Source organism: Hemibagrus wyckioides, linkage group LG09 (genome assembly GCF_019097595.1).
Source record: "Hemibagrus wyckioides isolate EC202008001 linkage group LG09, SWU_Hwy_1.0, whole genome shotgun sequence".
Lineage (NCBI taxonomy): Eukaryota > Metazoa > Chordata > Actinopteri > Siluriformes > Bagridae > Hemibagrus > Hemibagrus wyckioides.
The window spans coordinates 27189517-27215756 of record NC_080718.1 but is presented as its reverse complement, the minus strand read 5'-3'; the positions used below and the strand labels follow the sequence as shown (position 1 = coordinate 27215756).

General features: G+C 37.0%; 2 protein-coding genes across 3 annotated transcripts; both read right to left on the bottom strand.

The window, feature by feature from the left end:
- Positions 1-10033: 10033 nt before the first annotated feature.
- On the bottom strand, positions 10034-18585 carry LOC131359043 (antimicrobial peptide NK-lysin). 2 transcript variants are annotated; one of them, XM_058398599.1, is made up of 4 exons: positions 18475-18585; positions 18023-18096; positions 11041-11127; positions 10034-10826 (listed from the first exon to the last, which is right to left on the bottom strand). In XM_058398599.1, exons 1-4 carry the CDS (start codon positions 18515-18517, stop codon positions 10668-10670), a joined length of 363 nt encoding a protein of 120 aa, XP_058254582.1. In that variant the 5' UTR covers positions 18518-18585; the 3' UTR covers positions 10034-10667. The 2 variants fall into 2 exon arrangements, with proteins under 2 accessions (XP_058254582.1, XP_058254581.1); XM_058398598.1 differs by lacking the exons at positions 10034-10826; positions 11041-11127 and adding exons at positions 16377-17641; positions 17856-17942.
- A 4990-nt stretch (positions 18586-23575) lies between these two features.
- Positions 23576-25370, bottom strand: LOC131359042 (antimicrobial peptide NK-lysin-like). Its single transcript, XM_058398597.1, has 4 exons — positions 25260-25370; positions 24808-24881; positions 24641-24727; positions 23576-24426 (listed from the first exon to the last, which is right to left on the bottom strand). The coding sequence occupies exons 1-4, from the start codon at positions 25300-25302 to the stop codon at positions 24247-24249; spliced, it is 384 nt and encodes a 127-aa protein (XP_058254580.1). The 5' UTR covers positions 25303-25370; the 3' UTR covers positions 23576-24246.
- Positions 25371-26240: the final 870 nt, after the last annotated feature.

The window sequence follows — 26240 nt, the reverse complement described above, 5'->3', positions numbered from 1 at the left end:
ATACTCAGTATCAACAAATCGACTAAATAAGTTCTTTATTTAAAATGAGTTTATGATCTAAATCACTGGATTTTGTCTCTATAGTTTTTACATTGAGTTCAAACAAAATGAACCATTATGATGTAAATTGTGTATTGCAAAAAATGTAAAAAAACAAAACAAAAACAAAACTGAGCAGAAGCACTTATTTCACGAAGTGCAGATTAAAAGCCATACATTTATCTATTCTTCGGGTTTTACTCAAATGTGTTCATTTGTCTTGGTGTGGCTGTTGTCATCATAATATGCTTTATTCTCATTTGTTTTGTTCCTTTGTTGGTGCTATGTTAAATAAAGTGTTACAGGTCATAGGTCAATCTTATGAAAGCTCCATATGCTATATGAGAGATGTGATGTGTGAGGCAGTGACCTGATCTTTCAGAATAGACTAATACTAAAATTTTAGGTAAAAAAACAAAACAAAACAAAAAAATAAAACAATAAAGGTACAAAAAAAAGTTTGTGGATTGATAAAAATAATTTACTTTAAAGGGGAAAACAGGGGGAACTTCTACAACCCTTTAGACACTTTGGAGGAACAGTAACAGAGGTCAATTAAAGAAAGAAAACAAAGTAAGGAATAAAGTGAATGTTTTTACCTTCCCAAGTTTCCTTTCCACTCTTTTTATAGCCGACTTTAAAATTCTCTTGCATATTAAACACTTAACAAATCGTGCATCCTAAAAAACAACAACACAATAGGATGCTTAAGGCTGTTAAAATTAGTTTTCAAACCATTTTTAAAACAAGATCAGAAAGCAAGCAAATAATTGAAATAATAGAATTTTTTTGGGTATTTTTGTTTTTAGAAACTGAAAAACGCAGCTATGATAATCACCTTAATTAAAGAGTCACACATACCTCGGTCTGATTGCCTTTTCCGTGTCTAGGCTCCACAGAGAAACCCTTAAAGAGCATTCTTCTTTCTGCCTCGTCCTGTGTTTGAGGATTTTGGGGAAAAACCTCACCCCGTAATATTCCTGTTCGAAACGATTTCCCGGGGTCAATTAAGGTTTATTTCTAGGCAACGTTTAGTTTCAACAATATTTTTTATTGATTTTTAAACAGAGACATAATATACAAGGTAAACATGTAGTGTGCCTTAATCTGGATTTATAAACCCCTTACACACACACCCCTGTACCCCCCACCACACCCCACCCAACCCCAACTCCAAGCCAGCCTTTACATGTTTAACACAGGCTGAACGCCACGAATAATAAAGAAAAAGAAAGAAAAGAGAAAAAATAAATAAATCGATTAAGAAAAAAAACAAAAAAAAAACAAAAAAAAAACAACTGGAGCTGGAAGTCTGGGTCCAAGAAAGAAGGGAAAAAAAAGAAAAGAAAAAAAATACATACACCTGAGAAAACTGACCAATTAAATAAAATAAAAGGAGGGATTAAACTATAGATTTATTTATTTATTTTTTAAAGTGAAGGAAGGGACAGATGTGACGTAGATTCAACAAAATACAATAAGAGTAAAAAGAACAGAAGTGGAAGAGGTGAATGTTGATGAAGAAATGTTTAATCGAATGGTAAAACATTGCAAATTCATTAGAAAGTGCAGGATTATATTATATTAAATTAAAATTAATTTAAAAATACACACAAAATAAAAAAAAAAAACTATACACAAGTAGCTATACCAACAAATAAAAATTTTTAAATATTATGGTCATATTTTTGGTTAAACTTTGGGATTTTTTTTTCCTCTTAATTTATTTGACAGTACATGGTGAACTGTACTAAATTTATCATTTCTGTCATTTTTACTTTCTCCAGCTTAAAATCAATTAATCCATCACTTCCTAGATATAGTATGTAAGGCATTCAATACCACTGTAAAGTGAGCGCAATGGAAATGTAACATGGAAATAACGAAGGTTTCTGACCTGAGAAGACCAAAAGCAACACAACGTGAAACAACGTCCGCATTTCTCCCGTCGATTTCTAACCCGATGTAAGAATATATCCTGCAGTTAAAGAATAAACTTTAAATTTAACTTTAAACCTTAAATTTTTTTTTTTACAGCTTTTCTGACTAAATGGTTCCTCGATTCTTCTTTTCTGTTGTGGTTGTTCAGAAAAGCCGCCAAGTAGACTAAACAAAAGAGACGCTGAACACCTCGTCAGGCTTGAAATAATCTGCTGATGGTGATGTTTAGTCTTCTTCCGGGTGTGAGATGGGGATGTCCAGTCTGACACACCACACACACCATGTTTTTGGCATTGTTTTATTGTTTAATGCAAAACATGTGGTTGAAAAGTATTTCCCTCTGTAGAAATTAACGGTAAAACATTTAATTATATTTTTGACTATAGTAAATAAAAATAATATAACTTTTGTTTTTTATATAAGAACGTATTATTATTTTTTTTAGACCTACCCTAGAAAAATAAGATTAATTTTACGAAAATGTTTTGTAGGAAGTTTTAATGGGTTAGTTCATTTCATCATCGTTGTCTTTATTTGTCACATATACATTTCTGCACAGTGCAATTCTTTCTTTGTATATCCCATCCTTGTGGGTTGGGGTCAGAGTGCAGGGTCAGCCATGATGCAGTGCCCCTGGAGCAGGGTGGGTTGGGGGCCTTGCTCAAGGGCCCAACGGTGGCAGCTTAGTGGTGCTGGGGCTTGAACCCTGATTTTACAGTCAATGACCCAGAGCCTTAACCACTTGAGCCACCACCACCCCAATTATGACCGTTATGAAGGGTGCCAATACTTTTGGATTTGAGGCACATCCTATATTCGAGACAATTCTGCAGTATTAATCTGTATTTGTCAAAGGTACAAGAAAATGATCTAAAGAAATGAAACTGGACCCAGATGTACAATACACACATGCATTTACACACGGCTCATTCTTTTATTATTTCATCAGCAAGCTTTGTTCTTCTTACACACCCCCATTTTGCCACCGGGGAAAAGTTTTCGCATTAGTATGGGTCTGAGTTCATAAAATTTGCTTTGGCATTTTCTCCGAAGGTTGGGTAAAAACATGTGACACAGGGCAGCTGTTCTCTGGAAAAAAAAATAAAGACACACCGTTAAGACTTTATATTTAGCACTAGCGTGTTTTCCAATCATAAGAAGACTGATGTTTTGAGATAAACCATGAATTAGAAATGAATTAGAAATGAACAGAAATTCATTTTATGTACCCTATCATATCGTCCGCCTACATAGTTCATCAGCCCCTGAACAATGGTCTTGCACACAAAACAGGATCCAATTTTTTTTTTTGCTCCGTCCTGTGAAAGAAAAGCGCAAAAAAAAGTCAAAATATCAAATGACAAAATATCATATCCATATCACATAAACACTCCAGACCTCAACACTAATCACACACTGCTTTTCTGAAAATCGTTTCAATCTAAACAGAGCAGCATTCATTCCTTAATATAGTAAATTACACCAATCAGGCATAACATTATGACCACCCGCCTAATATTGTGCTGGTTCCCCTTTTGCTGCCAGAACAGCCCTGACCCGTCCTGCACTGTGTATTCTGACCCCTTTCTATCAGAACCAGCATTAACTTCTTCAGCATTTTGAGCAACAGTAGCTCATCTGTTGGATCAGATCACACGGGCCAGCCTTCTCTCCCCACGTGCATCAATGAGCCTTGGCTGTCAATGACCCTGTCACCGGTTCACCACTGTTCCTTCCTTGGACCACTTTTGATAGATACTGACCACTGCAGACCGGGAACACCCCACAAGAGCTGCAGTTTTGGAGATGCTCTGATCCAGTGGTCTAGCCATCACAATTTGGCCCTTATGCCCAAACTCGCTCAAATCTTTACACTTGTCCATTTTTCCTGCTTCTAACATCAACTTTGAGGACAAAATGTTGACTTGCTGCCTAATATATCCCACCCACTAACAGGTGCCATGATGAGGAGATCAGTCTTATTCACTTCACCTCTCAGTAGTCATAATGTTATGGCTGATCAGTGCATCTGTTCTGTCGCATTTACAAAATATTCACTGTAAACCGTACCCGATGGTGATGGTCGCTCGGATGTGTATTGTTTCCGAGTTCAGACAGCGTTGATGTCTCCGTCTCGGACCGCAGATGTTCCTCATGTCGACGGCTCTCACAATGTAGAATAACTGTAAGTGCGAATGTATTGTTATGCTATGAATGTATCGGATAATGTAAATGCCATGCTAAATATTGAATATTTCTGGGTCTTGTGGAGATTCTGTATTTTTATAAACGTCCAGAAATTTAGATTGGAGTTATAACTTTCGAATTTTAACATACGCCTAACAATTAAACATTCTGATCTTTGTAAGAAGATGATTATTTAACGTTTATGAAAGCAGTTTTTAGTGTCAGAGCTTCCAGACTTCAGGACAGAGGGATTTACACTGAGGTTTCTATATAACAGGCATATAGGGTTGTTTTTCTTCTTATAATCATCAAAAGAGTGAAAACAGAGCCGGCTGTTCAGAGCTGATATATTCACTCCCTCCACAACAGTTTTTTTGTTTTTGCTTAAAAACCTGAATTGGTGAAACTGCAAGCACAAGATCTTTCTTTTAAACTCCTTGCAGTGAAGACGCCCATGTAAAAGTTGCAAGCTGTTCCGAATATCACAGAGTTTGCAGGGTTTTGCGTTAATTTCTCAATCACAAATTCAGGAATAAAACGCTACTCGACGTGTTGCTGTCGGACAATATTGACCTTTGCTGTGATAAGAGTGAATCCCCCTCATGTCTGACCGCATCACACCAACTGCTTGTTGATTATGGAAGTTTCTCACCTGTGACCGCCAGAAGAAATCCAAGATGAAGTGAAAGGTGATCCACTCTCCTCATGATCTCACACTTACAACTGAATCTGAAATAAAGTTTTGTCCACTGAAGATCAAACTGAAATGTATAAACATGCAGCAGAGTCTACGGTGAAAATGTTCTGTTTAGCCTCCCTCTGTCTCACCTCCCCCTCTCTCTCTCTCTCTCTCACTCTCTCCCTCTGTCTCACCTCCCTCTCCCTCTCTCTCTCTCTCTCTCTCTCTCTCTCACCCCCCCTCTCTTTCTCTGTCTTCCTCTCTCTCTCTCTCTCTCTCTCTCTCTCTCTCTCTCTCCCCCCCTGTCTCACCTCCCCCCCCCTCTCTCCCTCTGTCTCACCTCCCTCTCTCTCTCTCTCTCTCTCTCTCTCTCACCCCCTCTCTTTCTCTGTCTTCCTCTCTCTCTCTCTCTCTCTCTCTCTCTCTCTCTCTCTCAGTGCATGCTGGGAGCATTTGGGTGTGTGTGAGAATGCTTTTCAAAAGTAAAAAATAAATAAATACAAAAAATTAAAAATTAAAAAATATTTAAAAAAAAAACCCCAAAAAACTGTAGTGTTAATTTGTAGTGACAGTGGTGGAGGTGGAGGTGTGTAGTTGGAGTGTGTGGTGAGAACTGGAGTGGGATTGGAATGGCGTGAATCTGCTAATGAAAAATGGAATTGTGGTAAGTGGAGACTTGATTATTGTGCCATTGAGTGTGGAGATGTGGGTCATAAGAGATTAGCATGTCCACACAAAACTCAGGCCAATGAGAAGGCAGCGCCACAGAGTACTGAGGGTGAAAAAAACGAGTCAGAAAACGTGCAAACTGTGGAGTCAGAACACGACAGTGCTCAGAGCTCTGAGAAAAACGAGGAAGGGACTGAAGTGAATAACCAAACTGAAAATACCGTGAATGAAACAATAGAACCAGCCAATAATGATGATGCAGAGGTAAATGAAGGTGATAAAAACGACAGGTCAGAGGATGAGGAATCTTGTGATAAGAGATGAGAGACGAGAGAGGAAGACACACTGTCTGAGATATCTGATGTTGGCTCACAGGTGATGGAGGACACATACACCCCTGACAAAATTAATGAATTCCTCGACATAACCTTTGACAAATCTATTGATGAAGATTTCTTCCCAGATGTGGATAAATTCATAGCCTCTGTGTTACTGTTGCAAAAACAGCTACCTATGATGTTCTAGACAAAAAGAAAAGATTCCGGTTGAAAAAGATTATAACAAAATTATGGAAAAGTAAAGCATCGGCTTCATCAAAATAGATAAGTGACCAAATCACAGGTGGTGTTTCTCCAACTTTCCTGTCTCTTTTCTGCTTCTATCCTTCTTTTACATCTTTATATGGATATTATGAGAGTAGCATCATTAAATATTAATGGTGGGAGGGACAGGAATAAATTAGTAATGATTACAGAACTTTTAAGAATTAAGAAGGTTAATGTTACTTTTCTACAGGAAACACACAGGGATAATGATAATGAAGTTGCATGGGGAATGTGGTGGAAAGGGAATATTGCAATGAGTCAAGGGTCAAGAAACAGTGCAGGGGTAGCCATTTTATTCTCTGAAAAATTTGATAGTAACACTTCTTATAAAGATAGACGAAATTGTTAAAGAAAGATGGTTAGTAGCACAAACAGAGCACAAAGGTACAATATTTGTATTTGTTAATGTCTAACGGTTCAGAACGGCTGATTTTCTTCATGAAACTAAAGAGTGTTATTGAGAAATATGATGAGAATGTGTCTCATACTCAGTGGAGACTGGAACTGTACAAGTGATTTTACTGTAGATAGAAATGGGGAGGAACCCCATCATCAGTCAAGTGTAGCTTTGATGAATGTTCTTAATGATTTTCACCTAATAGATGTTTGAAGAACAAGAAATATAAAAGTAAAGCAATACACATGGCTAAAAGTGGTTGACAATAGAGTCAGTGGTGCAAGATTTTGTTTGGAAAAGACACGGAACAGCAGGGTGATAAACACGTTTATTGCACCTAGTGGTTTTTCAGACAATCATATTGTCATTTTAGATGTTAATACAAAGAAAACCTCAAAATCCAACTATTACTGGATATTCAGTGTTAAGTTATTACACAATGTTTTCTTTTGTGAAAATTTTAAAGTGTTTTGGAATAGTTGAAGACTGACAAAGTGTACATTTGATAATCTTAGCCAGTGGTGGGATGTGGGAAAAGTCAATATTAAAATGCTTTTCCAGAATTATACATATCACTCATCTGCTGCAGTGAAAACAACTGTTACAAAGTCACAAAGAGACATTGACCTTCTGGAAAGCAAAATTGTAAATAACAACGAACCTGTGCAACATGATGAACTAAATAAGAAAAGATGAGAACTGAGCTCTCTCTTACAAGAACAAGCTAAAGGAGCACTGATAAGAACAAGATACTGTTCCATCAAAGACATGGATGCTCCCAGTGCCTACTTCTTCAACCTTGAAAAAAAGGGAATACAACAGAAGACGATATAAAAACAATGTTTTTATTTCATACATATGGTTATTGTACTCCAGCGTGTATGTAATGGTTAAAGCAGGAGGTGGATTAAGTGCTCCAATACCTGTGTCAAGAGGCATAAGGCAGGCACTTTCTGGACACTTTTACAGTTTAATCATTGAACCACTGCTATGCAAACTAAGGAAAAAGTTAATGGGTATGTCAGTCCCCAGTGTAAATGGCCCTTGTAAAGTGTTTTTATTAGCATACGCAGACGTCATCACAGTTTTCATCACAGGTCAAGAAGACGTTACTATTTTAACACAAGTTATCGGAGTGTATGAAAAGGCCTCCTCTGTCAGGGTAAACTGGACTAAAAGTGAGGGATACATCATTGGAAACTGGCAGCAAACTGCAGCTCCACAACTCCCAGGAGGACTACAGTGGAAAAGAGATGGGCTAAAAATTCTAGGGGTCTTCTTAGGAAATGAATAGTTTCAGAAGAAAAACTGGGAAGGGCTGTTGGAAAAGGTGTCGAGCTGACGGTCTAAGTGGAAATGGTTATTGCCCCAGCTATCCTACAGAGGAAGAGTACTGGTAGCAAACAATCTGGCTGCCTCCACTTTGTGGCACAAAACTACAGTCATAGAACCACCAGAAGATTTGCTTGCTGACATACAAAGGTTGATGGTCAACTTCTTCAGGAACGGGCAACACTGGATCCGTGCCCCAGTATTATACCTCCCAGTGCATGAGGGCGGTCAAGGGCTGGTGGACGTCCGAACTCGAATCCGCGCTTTCAGGGTACAAGCTGCCCGAGACTCCTATATAACGAGGATGTGCTCTGGGAAAAAAACTGCTAGTGTGATCCTGAAGCGAGTGGGAGACTTGGGACTCGACACACACATGTTCCTAATGAACCTCCAGGATGTGTGCTTATCAGGGCTCACTCCCTTCTACAGATCCATGCTGCAAACGTAGAAGATTGTGGTAAGAACAGAGCGGGAGGTGAACTGTCCAGAACAATGGACCCCTGAGGAACCACTGTTCTTCAACCAACTAATTCCAACAAGATTGCTGTCCGTGGTGAGTATACGACAATGCCTGCTGAGGAACAGAATTGTTAAGCTGGGTCAGTTATTACAAGAGGAAGGGTGGAAAATGACCGACAAACTCAAAGAGCTAACGGGTTTGAGATCTTCTCGTCTGGTGTCAAAGTTGAAGGAGGAAATATACAGTGCACTACCAAGTGGCCACAGGACCTTCAGGAGACACAACAATCTGGAAGAAACAGAGAGCAAGAAGGAGTTCCCTGAAATAAGGATCTCTCCAGCAGTAAGAGTAGAAGAAAAATGTCTGATTGGAAGAGCTAAACTGGCGCTGTGGAAAACACAGAAAAATAAAGGGCTGCAGCTCGCCACTTTAGACTCTGAAGTGATATTAAAGCGACTAGTAGCAGCGAGGCTAAAGATTGAATTTGTCTTTTACAGGTTGACGAATAATGTGTTGGGTTTTTGTGATGTCTGGTGTGTGATGCTATATGTAATGTTTATGATGATTATTTTAAATTTGTAAAAGATCTTAATAATCAAATGTATTTATTTTCAATTAGGATTCTCTCTCTCTCTTTCACCAGAAAAAAGCACCCCTAAACACTCCTCTTTTCACTCCAGTATTTCAAACTGATATAATATTACATATATATTTTTATTTATTTATTTATCTATTTTACAGGACACTAAAATTAGAAGCAAAACTCCAAGCTGGAAAGCCTTTTTTTGGCTCGATGCAGTTTGTTTTTTTGTTTTTTTTGAGTGCATGCATTTTTGTGGCTTTTAGGTGTCAAACTCCTCTCACGAGAAACATGAAGTTCATTTAAACCCACAAATGTGTCTGTTAATGGTCATTACCACAAATGCTGAGCTTTTACAAATTTACTGATGACCGTTGCACTGTGTATTGTGCTACACCAGGGGTTTCCAACACGTCACCCACTTCTGAGTAGACCCACAGCGTTAGGAATAAAGCTACTTTGAACTTGGAAGCTGCTGGAGATTGGACAGCGTTAGGAATAAAGCTACGATGCTGCTAAAGTAAAAGCGCTGAATGAATCGATCCTGCTGCAGGAAGATGCAGGACGAGTGAGCTGTAGACGGTTCTTATTAGTGCAGCTGGTGTTTCAGAGTAAAGTACTCTTTAATATTTCCCATTGCACATGCATATGAATGCCATAAAAATACTATTATTTAAATCACATAAAGTCCAATACAATGTCTCTGTATTAGAAATGAATATTACCTTCAATATCGAAGTGTTCTCTTTTAATAATCTAAGTTTAGGATCAGTCTTTAGCAGCCACTTTAACGATAGAAGATAGAAGGCAAAAAAAGAAGGTAGAATAAAAGATATTATAGGAAATAACCTTTGTATGCAAATAATTTTATGGAAAAAATTAATTTTATTTATTTATTTTTTTGCACCTGATTTTGTACTATGAAATTCGCTAGCCGTCGTTCCTGCAACTGGTTGCTATAGTAACATGGTGGGCGGAACTAGCATTTCACTTTTGACAACAAATCAGTTAAAATGAAAGACATTTCCCCACCGGAAATCGAAAAACTTTTGTCTTCCTTCCTCTGAGATGCCACATTTTCTAAATTTTTTCAAGTCATGTCATCAACATCGAGGGACAAACTCTCATTACAACCCCCCCCCCCCCGACATGTCATAACAGTGGTATTTAATATTTTTTATATAATAATAATAATAATAATAATAAAAAATGTAAACTATCTTGCTATGATGCTGATCTGTGAAACATGAGATTGCAAATCTCGTGTTTTATATCTAAACGCAAAATTGTAATTTTTAAAATTTATTTATTTATTTATTTATTTATTTTACAAAATTCAAGCAATAAATCGGCAAAAGCTAGTTAAAGAACAATTTGGTGCATTTAGTAAAATACATGATTTTTACCAAAATGCAGAATTTGATCTCTAAATGGTAAATTTCTATCTTTACCAAAATTTTACTTTTCTTTTCTTTCTTTTTTTTTTTTTTTTTCAAAATCCACAAAAGCTCAAAATATTTTAAAACAATGTTCACCATCCGTACAAATCCAGCTGCAGTAATGATTAATATTTATTCATAACAGAAATACAGATTTGGGAAATCAATCAAGTCAATCAATTACAGGAATAAACATTTACTTAATAACAAGAACATATTTTTGGTCACTTTTTTAACATCAGGCTGTCCAAGTGTTCGGACATTTTGGAAAAAAAAAAAATAGATTAATCACAAACAATGAGAATTTTTAGACATTTCTTACACTGTGTTTCCATGTGTTTAGCACAGTTTGATTCGTTTGCAGACGGCGTGGGGTTTCTTTTCAGACATGATGATGTTAACCAGCTTTTCTCTGTATTTATTAATCAATTTCTTGCAAGGGCTTTCTAGAAGTTTCAGTTTTTCACACACTTTGTTAAGAGCTTCCTCGATGCTGTTCTAGAGGGAAAAGAAAAACAGAATCAGGTACTGTACTCCAGAATCTGATTTACTAGTAAAAATATGAGAACACTGAAAATGGATTATACAGTGTGAGAGATTGAGCTTGTGGTTAGTGAAAAGGTGACCGATGTCGATGTTAGCAGCTATCACATTTAAAATTTGTAAGAATGGGGAAAAATGTAAGGTTAATAGTTGATTTGTGTATTCAGACCTTTGAGACTTCATTTCCAATCATTTTAAGGACTTGACCCACGAGTTTTGTACACACATTACATTTAACAGGAACGCCGTCTTCTTCCTGCGTGAGTGAGAAGTCAGAGAAATGAGTTAAAATATAGTTTAGAAATCGAACAATCCGGTTAGCGAGTGTTTTAGCTACCTGCAGATCGCGCTGTGTACGTGTAAACCTCGAGGTCTTTGTCGCTGAGGAGCTGATCCTTACACTGCGCCGCTCCTAGTGAGGAAATAAAAGATGTTTGTAGAAAAGACATTTCAAAAGCGGTCACTTGCAGAGTTTGTTCAGGAGAAGAAAATGATGTTCAGTGAAATGGATAAAGAATATAATCGTTGATATGGCGACGTTTTCTGTGACTTGTTTAATATTTAAGATCGGAGTCTCTGCTGTCAGTGCAACAGATTTTATAATAAATTTCAGCAATAAAATCTAGTTGCATTTATTTCCACCTCAATAATGAGTCTAAAACTTATTCTTGTTGTGACAAAACTTTCACCAGCAACAAATACACTCCCAAATACTCCTCTTTTCACGCCTGTTTTTCAAACTGATATAATATTACATTTGGTTTAATTTATTTTTCCACATGACACTTACCTAAAATTAGAAGCAAAACTCCAAGCTGGAAAAGAGCCTGCATGTTTTTCTTTCTCGATGCAGGTTGAAGAGAGTTTGTCCGTTTTTGTGCGTTCAGGAGGCTTTTATGTATGAAAGTCAAACTCCTCCCACTAGAAACACGAAGTTCATTTAAACCCACAAATGTGTCTGTTAATGGTCATTACCACAAATGCTGAGCTTTTCCAAATTTACTGATGACTGCTGCACTGTGTATTGTGCTACACCAGGGGTCTCCAACACGTCCTGCTAGTCAAGGTCTGTTGACATCAGCCACTGCTGAACAAATGTCCAGAGTCGTAATGGTCCATGGAACATGGAATGTCTCTGGCCATGATTTTTTTTTTTTTTTTTGGGAGAATGGACCGCAGTCAACTGAGCTGCTAGATTCTGGATTTTTAGACTGAGAGTACACCTGATGGACTGGAGCCAGAAAGGAGTGAAGGTGTGCTGACTGCTGGTACTGATGAAGGAAGTATTTGTAGATCCAAAGTGACCACCTCTGTGTCTTAAATGCAGAGGGTAGACAACGCAAGGGACTGACCAAGATTGTTGATCTACTGCTGAATGACCGGCAGTAGATCAGCAATATCATCTTGAGTTACATATTTCAGGTGTAGATTCCAGTCCGGAGTTTAATCGCTTATCTCTCAGTGTCTGTTGGGTGTGTTTGGAAATTGTTGGAAAAGTTCTCAGGCTGATGTCCCTTCACTCACAATGCTCATTGCACTACAAAGAAGGAAAAGAATGATGATGAACAATTATTGTCATGTCACAGATTGCAATAATCCAGTAGGTCCTCCTGGTTCATACAGTAGTAAGTGCTCTTGATTGGTGTGATGCAGTAACCTTACGCCTTACGCTTTTCAGTAATGAAGTAGACTGCAGAATTTTTATGATTGAGTATTAAGATAATCTTACCAACTTCAGGATCATGCTCAACCTTACTGATAACCACAAACATGTTAATTTTTGGATTTGGTTCATTTGAGTGTTTCTTCATAAGCAATGAAAGTATTTTCAGGTCCAAAATCATAATTTGCAGTGGATTCCCTGATGCCATCGTTGTAGTCAAGTCGAAAAAACTCTAGATGCTTGAAAAAGTTCCTCTGCAAGGCTTGAACACACATTTTTAAAGTTTTGCAGTCCACAGTGTGACCCAGACTGAATGATGAGCTCCGGATAATAACTCATGTAATGATTCTTAGGTTTAAGTTGATGGTGGGGAAAGGCTTGTATATATATATATATATATATATATATATATATATATATATATATATATTTTAAAATTCATAACAGAAATACAGATATGAGTAAACATCAAGCTGCCCATGGGAATAGGGTTTGTCAGTTTTTGTGCGGTCAGGTGGCTTTTATGTGTCAGACACCACACTCCTTCATGTGGGAAAGTCAAACTTCTCCCTCTAAACCCAAATAAATAAATAAATAAATAAATAAATACAAAAATAAATAAAAAGTAAATAAATTTAAAACCTTGGCTGAACTTAATCAATATACAGTATATTTTTCTTTATTCATCAAATCTGATCTCATGTATCCTTTTAAAGCTTTTAGCTGGTTTTACTTCTTTTTTTTCCACAAATATTTTTATTGATTTTTACATTATATTTATGAAAAGCACAACAAAACTCCCGTTCCCCTGAGCCACCCCCCACCCCTACACACATACCCAACAACATCCTACTTTCGGCAACAAAAAGAACTCCTGACAGAGATAGTTCAGTTTTTATATAGACGTCATGAATTGTACAAAGAGTGTCCAGATCTCATAGAAGTCCTCAATTTTCCCTTTTGCAAGATAAATTCAAATTCAATTTTATTGGTCACATACGAAATCATACACAGTACGACATGTAGTGAAATGCTTTTTACGACTGTCTTACATAAAAAGAAAGAGTAAAAAAGAAAAATTTAAGTGTGGACATGAAAAATAGGGGATGTAGTTAAGAATATGTAGGAAAAAGTAGGGAAAATTAAATGGTGGAAATCACAAACGAAAATAATGTGGGATAGACTGAAAAAGATACAAAAACTTTGGCAGGATTGACATTTTAATGATGTTAACACGTCCAATCATTGAAATGGGTAACGAGTTCCATGTCTCTAAACTCTCAGATATTTTTTGTACCATAGGGTCATAATTGATGGATATGATCTTATCTATGTTGGGAGCTATTTTAATTCCCAAGTAAGTGAAACCCTCAGGGGTGTAGGGGAACTGCGTGTTCATTGGGGGGCATTTTCTCTCCTGGTCACTCAATAATAACAGGGCACTTTTTCTGTTGTTTATTTTATATCCAGAGAATTCTCCAAAGGTGTTGAGAAGCTGAGTAAGGGCTTGCACAGAATTTCCTATATTTGTTAAAAACAAGACAATATCATCTGCAAAAAGAGATAGACGATGTTCAATGTCCCCTATCCTGATACCTGAAATCTCAGAGGACTGACGAATAGCCATAGCTAGGGGTTCAATAGCGAAAAGAAATAATAAAGGAGACAATGGACATCCCTGCCATGTGGATCTACAAAGACTGATAGATTTTGAAATTTGATTGTTTGTTGACATTTTAGCTATTGGATCTGTATATAATAACTGGATCCTTTTGAGCTATCTCTCTCCAAGACCAAATCTTTTAAGAGTTTCAAAAAGGTACCTCCATTCTATTCTATCAAAAGCCTTTTCAGCATCCAGTGACAGGATTGCATGGTCCCTGGCATTTTGTTTTGAATACAATATGTTTAATAATCTACGAGTATTATGGTATGCTTGTCTACCAAGCACAAATCCATTCTGATCATTTGCAATTAGTCTCGGAATGTATAATTCAATCCTCCTCGCCAAAGCCTTCCATAGTATTTTAGTGTCACATGACATTAGGGATATGGGGCGATAGGAGGCCATTTCCATGGGAGATTTACCTGGTTTTATCAAAAGGGAAATTACTGCTGATCTCAAGGACTGTGGAAGGATTCTTTCTTCATAGGACTCATTAAACATTTCAAGCATATGGAGCAATAATTTATCTGAAAATGTCTTATAAAATTCTATTGGTAAGCCATCTGGCCCAGGAGCCTTGCCACTATTCATATGATTAAGTGCTTCTTTAAGTTCTTCAATACTCAGGTTCCTGTCGAGATGAATTTTAGTGTCCTCAGCTAATATTGGAAATTCAAGTTGATTTAAAAAAGTATTTTGTTTTTCTTTATTATCAGGATATCCAGATTCGTATAGATCTTCATAGTAATTTGTAAAAGCGTTATTTATGTCGACTGGGTCTACAAGGCTCTCTCCAGTATCCAATATAACAGAATTAATAGCTCTGTTAGTCTGTATTTTCTTGATTCTCCATGCTAGTAGTTTTTCAGCTTTTTCTCCCTGATCATAATATGACTGCTTTAACCACAGCAAACTGGTAGCTATTTTATTTAGTATTAGGAAAAAACTCTAGATGCTTGAAGAAGTTCCTCTGCAAGGCTTGAACACACATTTTTAAAGTTTTGCAGTCCACAGTGTGACCCAGACTGAATGATGAGCTCCGGATAATAACTCATGTAATGATTCTTAGGTTTAAGTTGATGGTGGGGAAAGGCTTGTTTTCTGGAATAGAAGTATATATATATCAATAAGGACTCTTAAATACTCTATCTGGTCAGCTGAAATAGCTGGTTGTCACAGTAAGGAGACACCACCTGAAGCGGAGATCAAACCCAGATCTAAATAAAAGATCAGCTTTATTAACAAAACTAAAACATGGCTCGCAAGATTCCTTTGCACACCTGTCCATCAGGTAACACTACACCAGGGGTCTCCAACCTTTTTTCCTCTGAAAGCTACTTTGATAAGCTATTTTTGTGTGCATTAAAATATATATATATTAAAATTCATAACAGAAATACAGATACGAGTAAACATCAAGCTGCCCATGGGAATAGGGTTTGTCAGTTTTTGTGCGGTCAGGTGGCTTTTATGTGTCAGACACCACACTCCATGTGGGAAAGTCAAACTTCTCCCTCTAAACCCAAATAAATAAATAAATAAATGATTCATAAATAATTATAAAAATAAAGTAAATAAATTTAAAACCTTGACTGAACTTAATCAATATACAGTATAATTTTTCTTTATTTATCAAATCTGATCTCATGTATCCTTTTAAAGCTTTTAGCTGGTTTTAATTTTTTAATTATTTCCTACTTACATCAATCATACTTCTAATTGAGAGATAAAGAGTTATGAGAAATAAAAGTAGATCCAAGAAATAAATCAGCAAAGGCTAGTTAAAAAAAAAGTGTATTTGGTTCATTCAGTAAAATACACGATTTTTACCAAAATGTAATTAAATCTTTTTTTTTTCTGCAAAATTTAAGCAATAAATCAGCAAAATCTAGTTAACAAGTGTATTTGATCCATTTAGTAAAATATTTTTTACCAAAATGCAAATTTTTAGCTCTAAATGGTAAATTTCTTTTTTGTTTTTTGCAAAATCCACAAGAACTCTCACCGAAATGTTCACCATCAATACAAATCCAGAAGCAGTAATGATTCATATTTATTCATAACAGAAATACAGATTTGAGAACTCAATTAAAGTAATATACATTTACTTCATAACAATAATGTTATCACGGCCGGGATCCTCGCCCTAGGCGGGGCTCGAACTCGTGTTGTCCGTGGTGCGAGCACACATGCACGCAGCTAGCATGCGGCTGAATTCAGACCCAGACCCAGGATTCAGCGAAGCGCTGCTTTTATTATATAAAGACAGGACATGGGGAAACAGACGGAAGATGAGACATGGCGCGGTTAACAGAAAATAAGAAAGACTAAACTTAAGACTGACCGGAGCATGGACGGACTGGAACCACGGTACAGATAAACAATCACGGACGAGGACATGCGCAGAAGGATCCCTATTTATAGGGCTACACATTAGGGTAAACTGGTTACAGGTGACACAATCAGGAGAGAGAACAATAGGACAGGTATAACTCGAAAAACACAAAAAAGCCGGCTTCTTGGGTTCACCTGCCAGCGCCCTCCTCAGGCCTGGCAGGGAACAGTCCAGCAGTTCCTCACAAATGTAGGCTACCCAAATGTCCGGACATTTTTGAAGAAATACACGGAATAAGCACAAGCAGAATGAGAATACAGTGGAACCTCAGCATAGGAATTGAATTGGTTCTTAAGGTGAAAATGTGTATTGTGAAACGAATTTTAGAAATAAGGAATAATGTAAATGCAGATAATCCGTTCCAGCTGTCCAAAAATATGAGCAATATTCCCAATATGAAGCGTATGGAAACTGTACGGCTGCTTACAAAGAACTGACCCAAGCCAAGCATTCCATGTCAAGGGTCCTCACAGGAAGTCGTGCCACCAAGCCTGGGCTAAAAATAGAACAGACCACGCCACCAATCTGTCAACAAAAAAACACCTGAAAAATCAGCTAGCTTTTGAACGCATGCCGAAGGTAACGTTGGTATCGTGGGTTGACTCTTTCCTAACAGCTTTCACTGACTGAAAAACAAATTCGTAAACTCTCTTCAGTTTGCTTCGCTTGGCTTTTCACTGACGCTAACACGTTTTGAACGGCTCTCGGATGTACGCGAAACTTAGCCGGTGTTTGGTTTGGTTCTGTTCGTATGCCGAAAATGCTTCGTATGCCAAAGCAAATTGCTTGCAAAATTCAATTCTTAAGGTGAAAATACATAAGACAGGATATTCGTATGCCGAGGTTCCACTGTATCTAGAAATGTCTTACATTTTATTTTCATGGAATATGCACAGTTTCAGAAGTTTGCAGACTCTCTTGGGTTGCCTTGTAGACATGATGATGTTAACCAGCTTTCCTCTGTATTTATTAATCAATTTCTTGCAAGGGCTTTGTATAACTTTCAGTTTTTCACACACTTTGTTAAGAGCCTGATCGATGCTGTTCTAGAGGGAAAAGAAAAACAGAATCAGGTACTGTACTCCAGAATCTGATTTACTAGTAAAAATATGAGAACACTGAAAATGGATTATACAGTGTGAGAGATTGAGCTTGTGGTTAGTGAAAAGGTGACCGATGTCGATGTTAGCAGCTATCACATTTAAAATTTGTAAGAATGGGGAAAAATGTAAGGTTAATAGTTGATTTGTGTATTCAGACCTTTGAGACTTCATTTCCAATCATTTTAAGGACTTGACCCACGAGTTTTGTACACACATGACACAAACCAGGAACGCCGTCTTCTTCCTGCGTGAGTGAGAAGTCAGACGAATGAGTAAAATATAGTTTAGAAATCGAACAATCCGGTTAGCGAGTGTTTTAGCTACCTGCAGATCGCGCTCGTACGTGTAAACCTCGAGGTCTTTGTCGCTGAGGAGCTGATCCTTACACTGCGCCGCTCCTAGTGAGGAAATAAAAGATGCTTGTAGAAAAGACATTTCAAAAGCGGTCACTTGCAGAGTTTGTTCAGGAGAAGAAAATGATGTTCAGTGAAATGGATAAAGAATATAATCGTTGATATGGCGACGTTTTCTGTGACTTGTTTAATATTTAAGATCGGAGTCTCTGCTGTCAGTGCAACAGATTTTATAATAAATTTCAGCAATAAAATCTAGTTGTATTTATTTCCACCTCAATAATGAGTCTAAAACTTATTCTTGTTGTGACAAAACTTTCACCAGCAACAAATACACTCCCAAATACTCCTCTTTTCACGCCTGTTTTTCAAACTGATATAATATTACATTTGGTTTAATTTATTTTTCCACATGACACTTACCTAAAATTAGAAGCAAAACTCCAAGCTGGAAAAGAGCCTGCATGTTTTTCTTTCTCGATGCAGGTTGAAGAGAGTTTGTCCGTTTTTGTGCGTTCAGGAGGCTTTTATGTATGAAAGTCAAACTCCTCCCACTAGAAACACGAAGTTCATTTAAACCCACAAATGTGTCTGTTAATGGTCATTACCACAAATGCTGAGCTTTTCCAAATTTACTGATGACTGCTGCACTGTGTATTGTGCTACACCAGGGGTCTCCAACACGTCCTGCTAGTCAAGGTCTGTTGACATCAGCCACTGCTGAACAAATGTCCAGAGTCGTAATGGTCCATGGAACATGGAATGTCTCTGGCCATGATTTTTTTTTTTTTTTTTTGGGAGAATGGACCGCAGTCAACTGAGCTGCTAGATTCTGGATTTTTAGACTGAGAGTACACCTGATGGACTGGAGCCAGAAAGGAGTGAAGGTGTGCTGACTGCTGGTACTGATGAAGGAAGTATTTGTAGATCCAAAGTGACCACCTCTGTGTCTTAAATGCAGAGGGTAGACAACGCAAGGGACTGACCAAGATTGTTGATCTACTGCTGAATGACCGGCAGTAGATCAGCAATATCATCTTGAGTTACATATTTCAGGTGTAGATTCCAGTCCGGAGTTTAATCGCTTATCTCTCAGTGTCTGTTGGGTGTGTTTGGAAATTGTTGGAAAAGTTCTCAGGCTGATGTCCCTTCACTCACAATGCTCATTGCACTACAAAGAAGGAAAAGAATGATGATGAACAATTATTGTCATGTCACAGATTGCAATAATCCAGTAGGTCCTCCTGGTTCATACAGTAGTAAGTGCTCTTGATTGGTGTGATGCAGTAACCTTACGCCTTACGCTTTTCAGTAATGAAGTAGACTGCAGAATTTTTATGATTGAGTATTAAGATAATCTTACCAACTTCAGGATCATGCTCAACCTTACTGATAACCACAAACATGTTAATTTTTGGATTTGGTTCATTTGAGTGTTTCTTCATAAGCAATGAAAGTATTTTCAGGTCCAAAATCATAATTTGCAGTGGATTCCCTGATGCCATCGTTGTAGTCACGTCGAAAAAACTCTAGATGCTTGAAAAAGTTCCTCTGCAAGGCTTGAACACACATTTTTAAAGTTTTGCAGTCCACAATGTGACCCAAACTGAATGATGAGCTCCGGATAATAACTCATGTAATGATTCTTAGGTTTAAGTTGATGGTGGGGAAAGGCTTGTATATATATATATATATATATATATATATATATTAAAATTCATAACAGAAATACAGATATGAGTAAACATCAAGCTGCCCATGGGAATAGGGTTTGTCAGTTTTTGTGCGGTCAGGTGGCTTTTATGTGTCAGACACCACACTCCTTCATGTGGGAAAGTCAAACTTCTCCCTCTAAACCCAAATAAATAAATAAATAAATAAATAAATAAATACAAAAATAAATAAAAAGTAAATAAATTTAAAACCTTGGCTGAACTTAATCAATATACAGTATATTTTTCTTTATTCATCAAATCTGATCTCATGTATCCTTTTAAAGCTTTTAGCTGGTTTTACTTCTTTTTTTTCCACAAATATTTTTATTGATTTTTACATTATATTTATGAAAAGCACAACAAAACTCCCGTTCCCCTGAGCCACCCCCCACCCCTACACACATACCCAACAACATCCTACTCTCGGCAACAAAAAGAACTCCTGACAGAGATAGTTCAGTTTTTATATAGACGTCATGAATTGTACAAAGAGTGTCCAGATCTCATAGAAGTCCTCAATTTTCCCCTTTGCAAGATAAATTCAAATTCAATTTTATTGGTCACATACGAAATCATACACAGTACGACATGTAGTGAAATGCTTTTTACGACTGTCTTACATAAAAAGAAAGAGTAAAAAAGAAAAATTTAAGTGTGGACATGAAAAATAGGGGATGTAGTTAAGAATATGTAGGAAAAAGTAGGGAAAATTAAATGGTGGAAATCACAAACGAAAATAATGTGGGATAGACTGAAAAAGATACAAAAACTTTGGCAGGATTGACATTTTAATGATGTTAACACGTCCAATCATTGAAATGGGTAACGAGTTCCATGTCTCTAAACTCTCAGATATTTTTTGTACCATAGGGTCATAATTGATGGATATGATCTTATCTATGTTGGGAGCTATTTTAATTCCCAAGTAAGTGAAACCCTCAGGGGTGTAGGGGAACTGCGTGTTCATTGGGGGGCATTTTCTCTCCTGGTCACTCAATAATAACAGGGCACTTTTTCTGTTGTTTATTTTATATCCAGAGAATTCTCCAAAGGTGTTGAGAAGCTGAGTAAGGGCTTGCACAGAATTTCCTATATTTGTTAAAAACAAGACAATATCATCTGCAAAAAGAGATAGACGATGTTCAATGTCCCCTATCCTGATACCTGAAATCTCAGAGGACTGACGAATAGCCATAGCTAGGGGTTCAATAGCGAAAAGAAATAATAAAGGAGACAATGGACATCCCTGCCATGTGGATCTACAAAGACTGATAGATTTTGAAATTTGATTGTTTGTTGACATTTTAGCTATTGGATCTGTATATAATAACTGGATCCTTTTGAGCTATCTCTCTCCAAGACCAAATCTTTTAAGAGTTTCAAAAAGGTACCTCCATTCTATTCTATCAAAAGCCTTTTCAGCATCCAGTGACAGGATTGCATGGTCCCTGGCATTTTGTTTTGAATACAATATGTTTAATAATCTACGAGTATTATGGTATGCTTGTCTACCAAGCACAAATCCATTCTGATCATTTGCAATTAGTCTCGGAATGTATAATTCAATCCTCCTCGCCAAAGCCTTCCATAGTATTTTAGTGTCACATGACATTAGGGATATGGGGCGATAGGAGGCCATTTCCATGGGAGATTTACCTGGTTTTATCAAAAGGGAAATTACTGCTGATCTCAAGGACTGTGGAAGGATTCTTTCTTCATAGGACTCATTAAACATTTCAAGCATATGGAGCAATAATTTATCTGAAAATGTCTTATAAAATTCTATTGGTAAGCCATCTGGCCCAGGAGCCTTGCCACTATTCATATGATTAAGTGCTTCTTTAAGTTCTTCAATACTCAGGTTCCTGTCAAGATGAATTTTAGTGTCCTCAGCTAATATTGGAAATTCAAGTTGATTTAAAAAAGTATTTTGTTTTTCTTTATTATCAGGATATCCAGATTCGTATAGATCTTCATAGTAATTTGTAAAAGCGTTATTTATGTCGACTGGGTCTACAAGGCTCTCTCCAGTATCCAATATAACAGAATTAATAGCTCTGTTAGTCTGTATTTTCTTGATTCTCCATGCTAGTAGTTTTTCAGCTTTTTCTCCCTGATCATAATATGACTGCTTTAACCACAGCAAACTGGTAGCTATTTTATTTAGTATTAGGAAAAAACTCTAGATGCTTGAAGAAGTTCCTCTGCAAGGCTTGAACACACATTTTTAAAGTTTTGCAGTCCACAGTGTGACCCAGACTGAATGATGAGCTCCGGATAATAACTCATGTAATGATTCTTAGGTTTAAGTTGATGGTGGGGAAAGGCTTGTTTTCTGGAATAGAAGTATATATATATCAATAAGGACTCTTAAATACTCTATCTGGTCAGCTGAAATAGCTGGTTGTCACAGTAAGGAGACACCACCTGAAGCGGAGATCAAACCCAGATCTAAATAAAAGATCAGCTTTATTAACAAAACTAAAACTAACATGGCTCGCAAGATTCCTTTGCACACCTGTCCATCAGGTAACACTACACCAGGGGTCTCCAACCTTTTTTCCTCTGAAAGCTACTTTGATAAGCTATTTTTGTGTGCATTAAAATATATATATATTAAAATTCATAACAGAAATACAGATACGAGTAAACATCAAGCTGCCCATGGGAATAGGGTTTGTCAGTTTTTGTGCGGTCAGGTGGCTTTTATGTGTCAGACACCACACTCCATGTGGGAAAGTCAAACTTCTCCCTCTAAACCCAAATAAATAAATAAATGATTCATAAATAATTATAAAAATAAAGTAAATAAATTTAAAACCTTGACTGAACTTAAATATACAGTATAATTTTTCTTTATTTATCAAATCTGATCTCATGTATCCTTTTAAAGCTTTTAGCTGGTTTTAATTTTTTAATTATTTCCTACTTACATCAATCATACTTCTAATTGAGAGATAAAGAGTTATGAGAAATAAAAGTAGATCCAAGAAATAAATCAGCAAAGGCTAGTTAAAAAAAAAGTGTATTTGGTTCATTCAGTAAAATACACGATTTTTACCAAAATGTAATTAAATCTTTTTTTTTTCTGCAAAATTTAAGCAATAAATCAGCAAAATCTAGTTAACAAGTGTATTTGATTCATTTAGTAAAATTTTTTACCAAAATGCAAATTTTTAGCTCTAAATGGTAAATTTCTTTGTTTTTTGCAAAATCCACAAGAACTCTCACCGAAATGTTCACCATCAATACAAATCCAGAAGCAGTAATGATTCATATTTATTCATAACAGAAATACAGATTTGAGAAATCAATTAAAGTAATATACATTTACTTCATAACAATAATGTTATCACGGCCGGGATCCTCGCCCTAGGCGGGGCTCGAACTCGTGTTGTCCGTGGTGCGAGCACACATGCACGCAGCTAGCACGCGGCTGAATTCAGACCCAGACCCAGGATTCAGCGAAGCGCTGCTTTTATTACATAAAGACAGGACATGGGGAAACAGACGGAAGATGAGACATGGCGCGGTTAACAGAAAATAAGAAAGACTAAACTTAAGACTGACCGGAGCATGGACGGACTGGAACCACGGTAAACAATCACGGACGAGGACATGCGCAGAAGGATCCCTATTTATAGGGCTACACATTAGGGTAAACTGGTTACAGGTGACACAATCAGGAGAGAGAACAATAGGACAGGTATAACTCGAAAAACACAAAAAGCCGGCTTCTTGGGTTCACCTGCCAGCGCCCTCCTCAGGCCTGGCAGGGAACAGTCCAGCAGTTCCTGACAAATGTAGGCTACCCAAATGTCCGGACATTTTTGAAGAAATACACGGAATAAGCACAAGCAGAATGAGAATACAGTGGAACCTCAGCATAGGAATTGAATTGGTTCTTAAGGTGAAAATGTGTATTGTGAAACGAATTTTAGAAATAAGGAATAATGTAAATGCAGATAATCCGTTCCAGCTGTCCAAAAATATGAGCAATATTCCCAATATGAAGCGTATGGAAACTGTACGGCTGCTTACAAAGAACTGACCCAAGCCAAGCATTCCATGTCAAGGGTCCTCACAGGAAGTCGTGCCACCAAGCTTGGGCTAAAAATAGAACAGACCACGCCACCAATCTGTCAACAAAAAAACACCTGAAAAATCAGCTAGCTTTTGAACGCATGCCGAAGGTAACGTTGGTATCGTGGGTTGACTCTTTCCTAACAGCTTTCACTGACTGAAAAACAAATTCGTAAACTCTCTTCAGTTTGCTTCGCTTGGCTTTTCACTGACGCTAACACGTTTTGAACGGCTCTCGGATGTACGCGAAACTTAGCCGGTGTTTGGTTTGGTTCTGTTCGTATGCCGAAAATGCTTCGTATGCCAAAGCAAATTGCTTGCAAAATTCAATTCTTAAGGTGAAAATACATAAGACAGGATATTCGTATGCCGAGGTTCCACTGTATCTAGAAATGTCTTACATTTTATTTTCATGGAATATGCACAGTTTCAGAAGTTTGCAGACTCTCTTGGGTTGCCTTGTAGACATGATGATGTTAACCAGCTTTCCTCTGTATTTATTAATCAATTTCTTGCAAGGGCTTTGTATAACTTTCAGTTTTTCACACACTTTGTTAAGAGCCTGATCGATGCTGTTCTAGAGGGAAAAGAAAAACAGAATCAGGTACTGTACTCCAGAATCTGATTTACTAGTAAAAATATGAGAACACTGAAAATGGATTATACAGTGTGAGAGATTGAGCTTGTGGTTAGTGAAAAGGTGACCGATGTCGATGTTAGCAGCTATCACATTTAAAATTTGTAAGAATGGGGAAAAATGTAAGGTTAATAGTTGATTTGTGTATTCAGACCTTTGAGACTTCATTTCCAATCATTTTAAGGACTTGACCCACGAGTTTTGTACACACATGACACAAACCAGGAACGCCGTCTTCTTCCTGCGTGAGTGAGAAGTCAGACGAATGAGTAAAATATAGTTTAGAAATCGAACAATCCGGTTAGCGAGTGTTTTAGCTACCTGCAGATCGCGCTCGTACGTGTAAACCTCGAGGTCTTTGTCGCTGAGGAGCTGATCCTTACACTGCGCCGCTCCTAGTGAGGAAATAAAAGATGTTTGTAGAAAAGACATTTCAAAAGCGGTCACTTGCAGAGTTTGTTCAGGAGAAGAAAATGATGTTCAGTGAAATGGATAAAGAATATAATCGTTGATATGGCGACGTTTTCTGTGACTTGTTTAATATTTAAGATCGGAGTCTCTGCTGTCAGTGCAACAGATTTTATAATAAATTTCAGCAATAAAATCTAGTTGCATTTATTTCCACCTCAATAATGAGTCTAAAACTTATTCTTGTTGTGACAAAACTTTCACCAGCAACAAATACACTCCCAAATACTCCTCTTTTCACGCCTGTTTTTCAAACTGATATAATATTACATTTGGTTTAATTTATTTTTCCACATGACACTTACCTAAAATTAGAAGCAAAACTCCAAGCTGGAAAAGAGCCTGCATGTTTTTCTTTCTCGATGCAGGTTGAAGAGAGTTTGTCCGTTTTTGTGCGTTCAGGAGGCTTTTATGTATGAAAGTCAAACTCCTCCCACTAGAAACACGAAGTTCATTTAAACCCACAAATGTGTCTGTTAATGGTCATTACCACAAATGCTGAGCTTTTCCAAATTTACTGATGACTCCTGCACTGTGACAATGCAAGGGACTGACCAAGATTGTTGATCTACTGCTGAATGACCGGCAGTAGATCAGCAATATCATCTTGAGTTACATATTTCAGGTGTAGATTCCAGTCCGGAGTTTAATCGCTTATCTCTCAGTGTCTGTTGGATGTCTTTGGAAATTGTTGGAAAAGTTCTCAGGCTGATGTCCCTTCACTCACAATGCTCATTGCACTACAAAGAAGGAAAAGAATGATGATGAACAATTATTGTCATGTCACAGATTGCATACTGAGGTAGAGGGTAATAATCCAGTAAGTAGCTTTTCAGTAATGAAGTAGACTGCAGAATTTTTATGATTGAGTATTAAGATAATCTTATCAACTTCAAGATCATGCTCAACCTTACTGATAACCACAAACATGTTAATTTTTGGATTTGGTTCATTTTACAGTTCATTGGTCACATACGAAATCATACACAGTACGACATGTAGTGAAATGCTTTTTACGACTGTCTTACACAAAAAGAAAGAGTAAAAAAGAAAAATTTAAGTGTGGACATGAAAAATAGGGGATATAGTTAAGAATATGTAGGGAAAAGTAGGGAAAATTAAATGAATAGAAATCACAAACGAAAATAACTTGAAAGTCAAGTGTCAGATATGCATATGCAAATATATGTCTATGTATATATATATATGTAGTATCAATATAGCAGAAAACTAAATGCAAACTGCAAAACTGCTTTATAAAACTAAATATAAAAAAACAAATATAA

Coding starts and splice junctions, on each gene's coding strand:
- LOC131359043 (XM_058398598.1), bottom strand. CDS start 18,517: ATGCAGGCTCTTTTCCAGCTTGGAGTTTTGCTTCTAATTTTAG. Junction 18,097..18,474: donor AGTTTTGCTTCTAATTTTAG/GTAAGTGTCATG, acceptor TTTCCTCACTAG/GAGCGGCGCAGTGTAAGGAT. Junction 17,943..18,022: donor CGTACGAGCGCGATCTGCAG/GTAGCTAAAACA, acceptor TCACTCACGCAG/GAAGAAGACGGCGTTCCTGG.
- LOC131359042 (XM_058398597.1), bottom strand. CDS start 25,302: ATGCAGGCTCTTTTCCAGCTTGGAGTTTTGCTTCTAATTTTAG. Junction 24,728..24,807: donor CGTACGAGCGCGATCTGCAG/GTAGCTAAAACA, acceptor TCACTCACGCAG/GAAGAAGACGGCGTTCCTGG. Junction 24,427..24,640: donor TTGGAAATGAAGTCTCAAAG/GTCTGAATACAC, acceptor TTTTCCCTCTAG/AACAGCATCGATCAGGCTCT.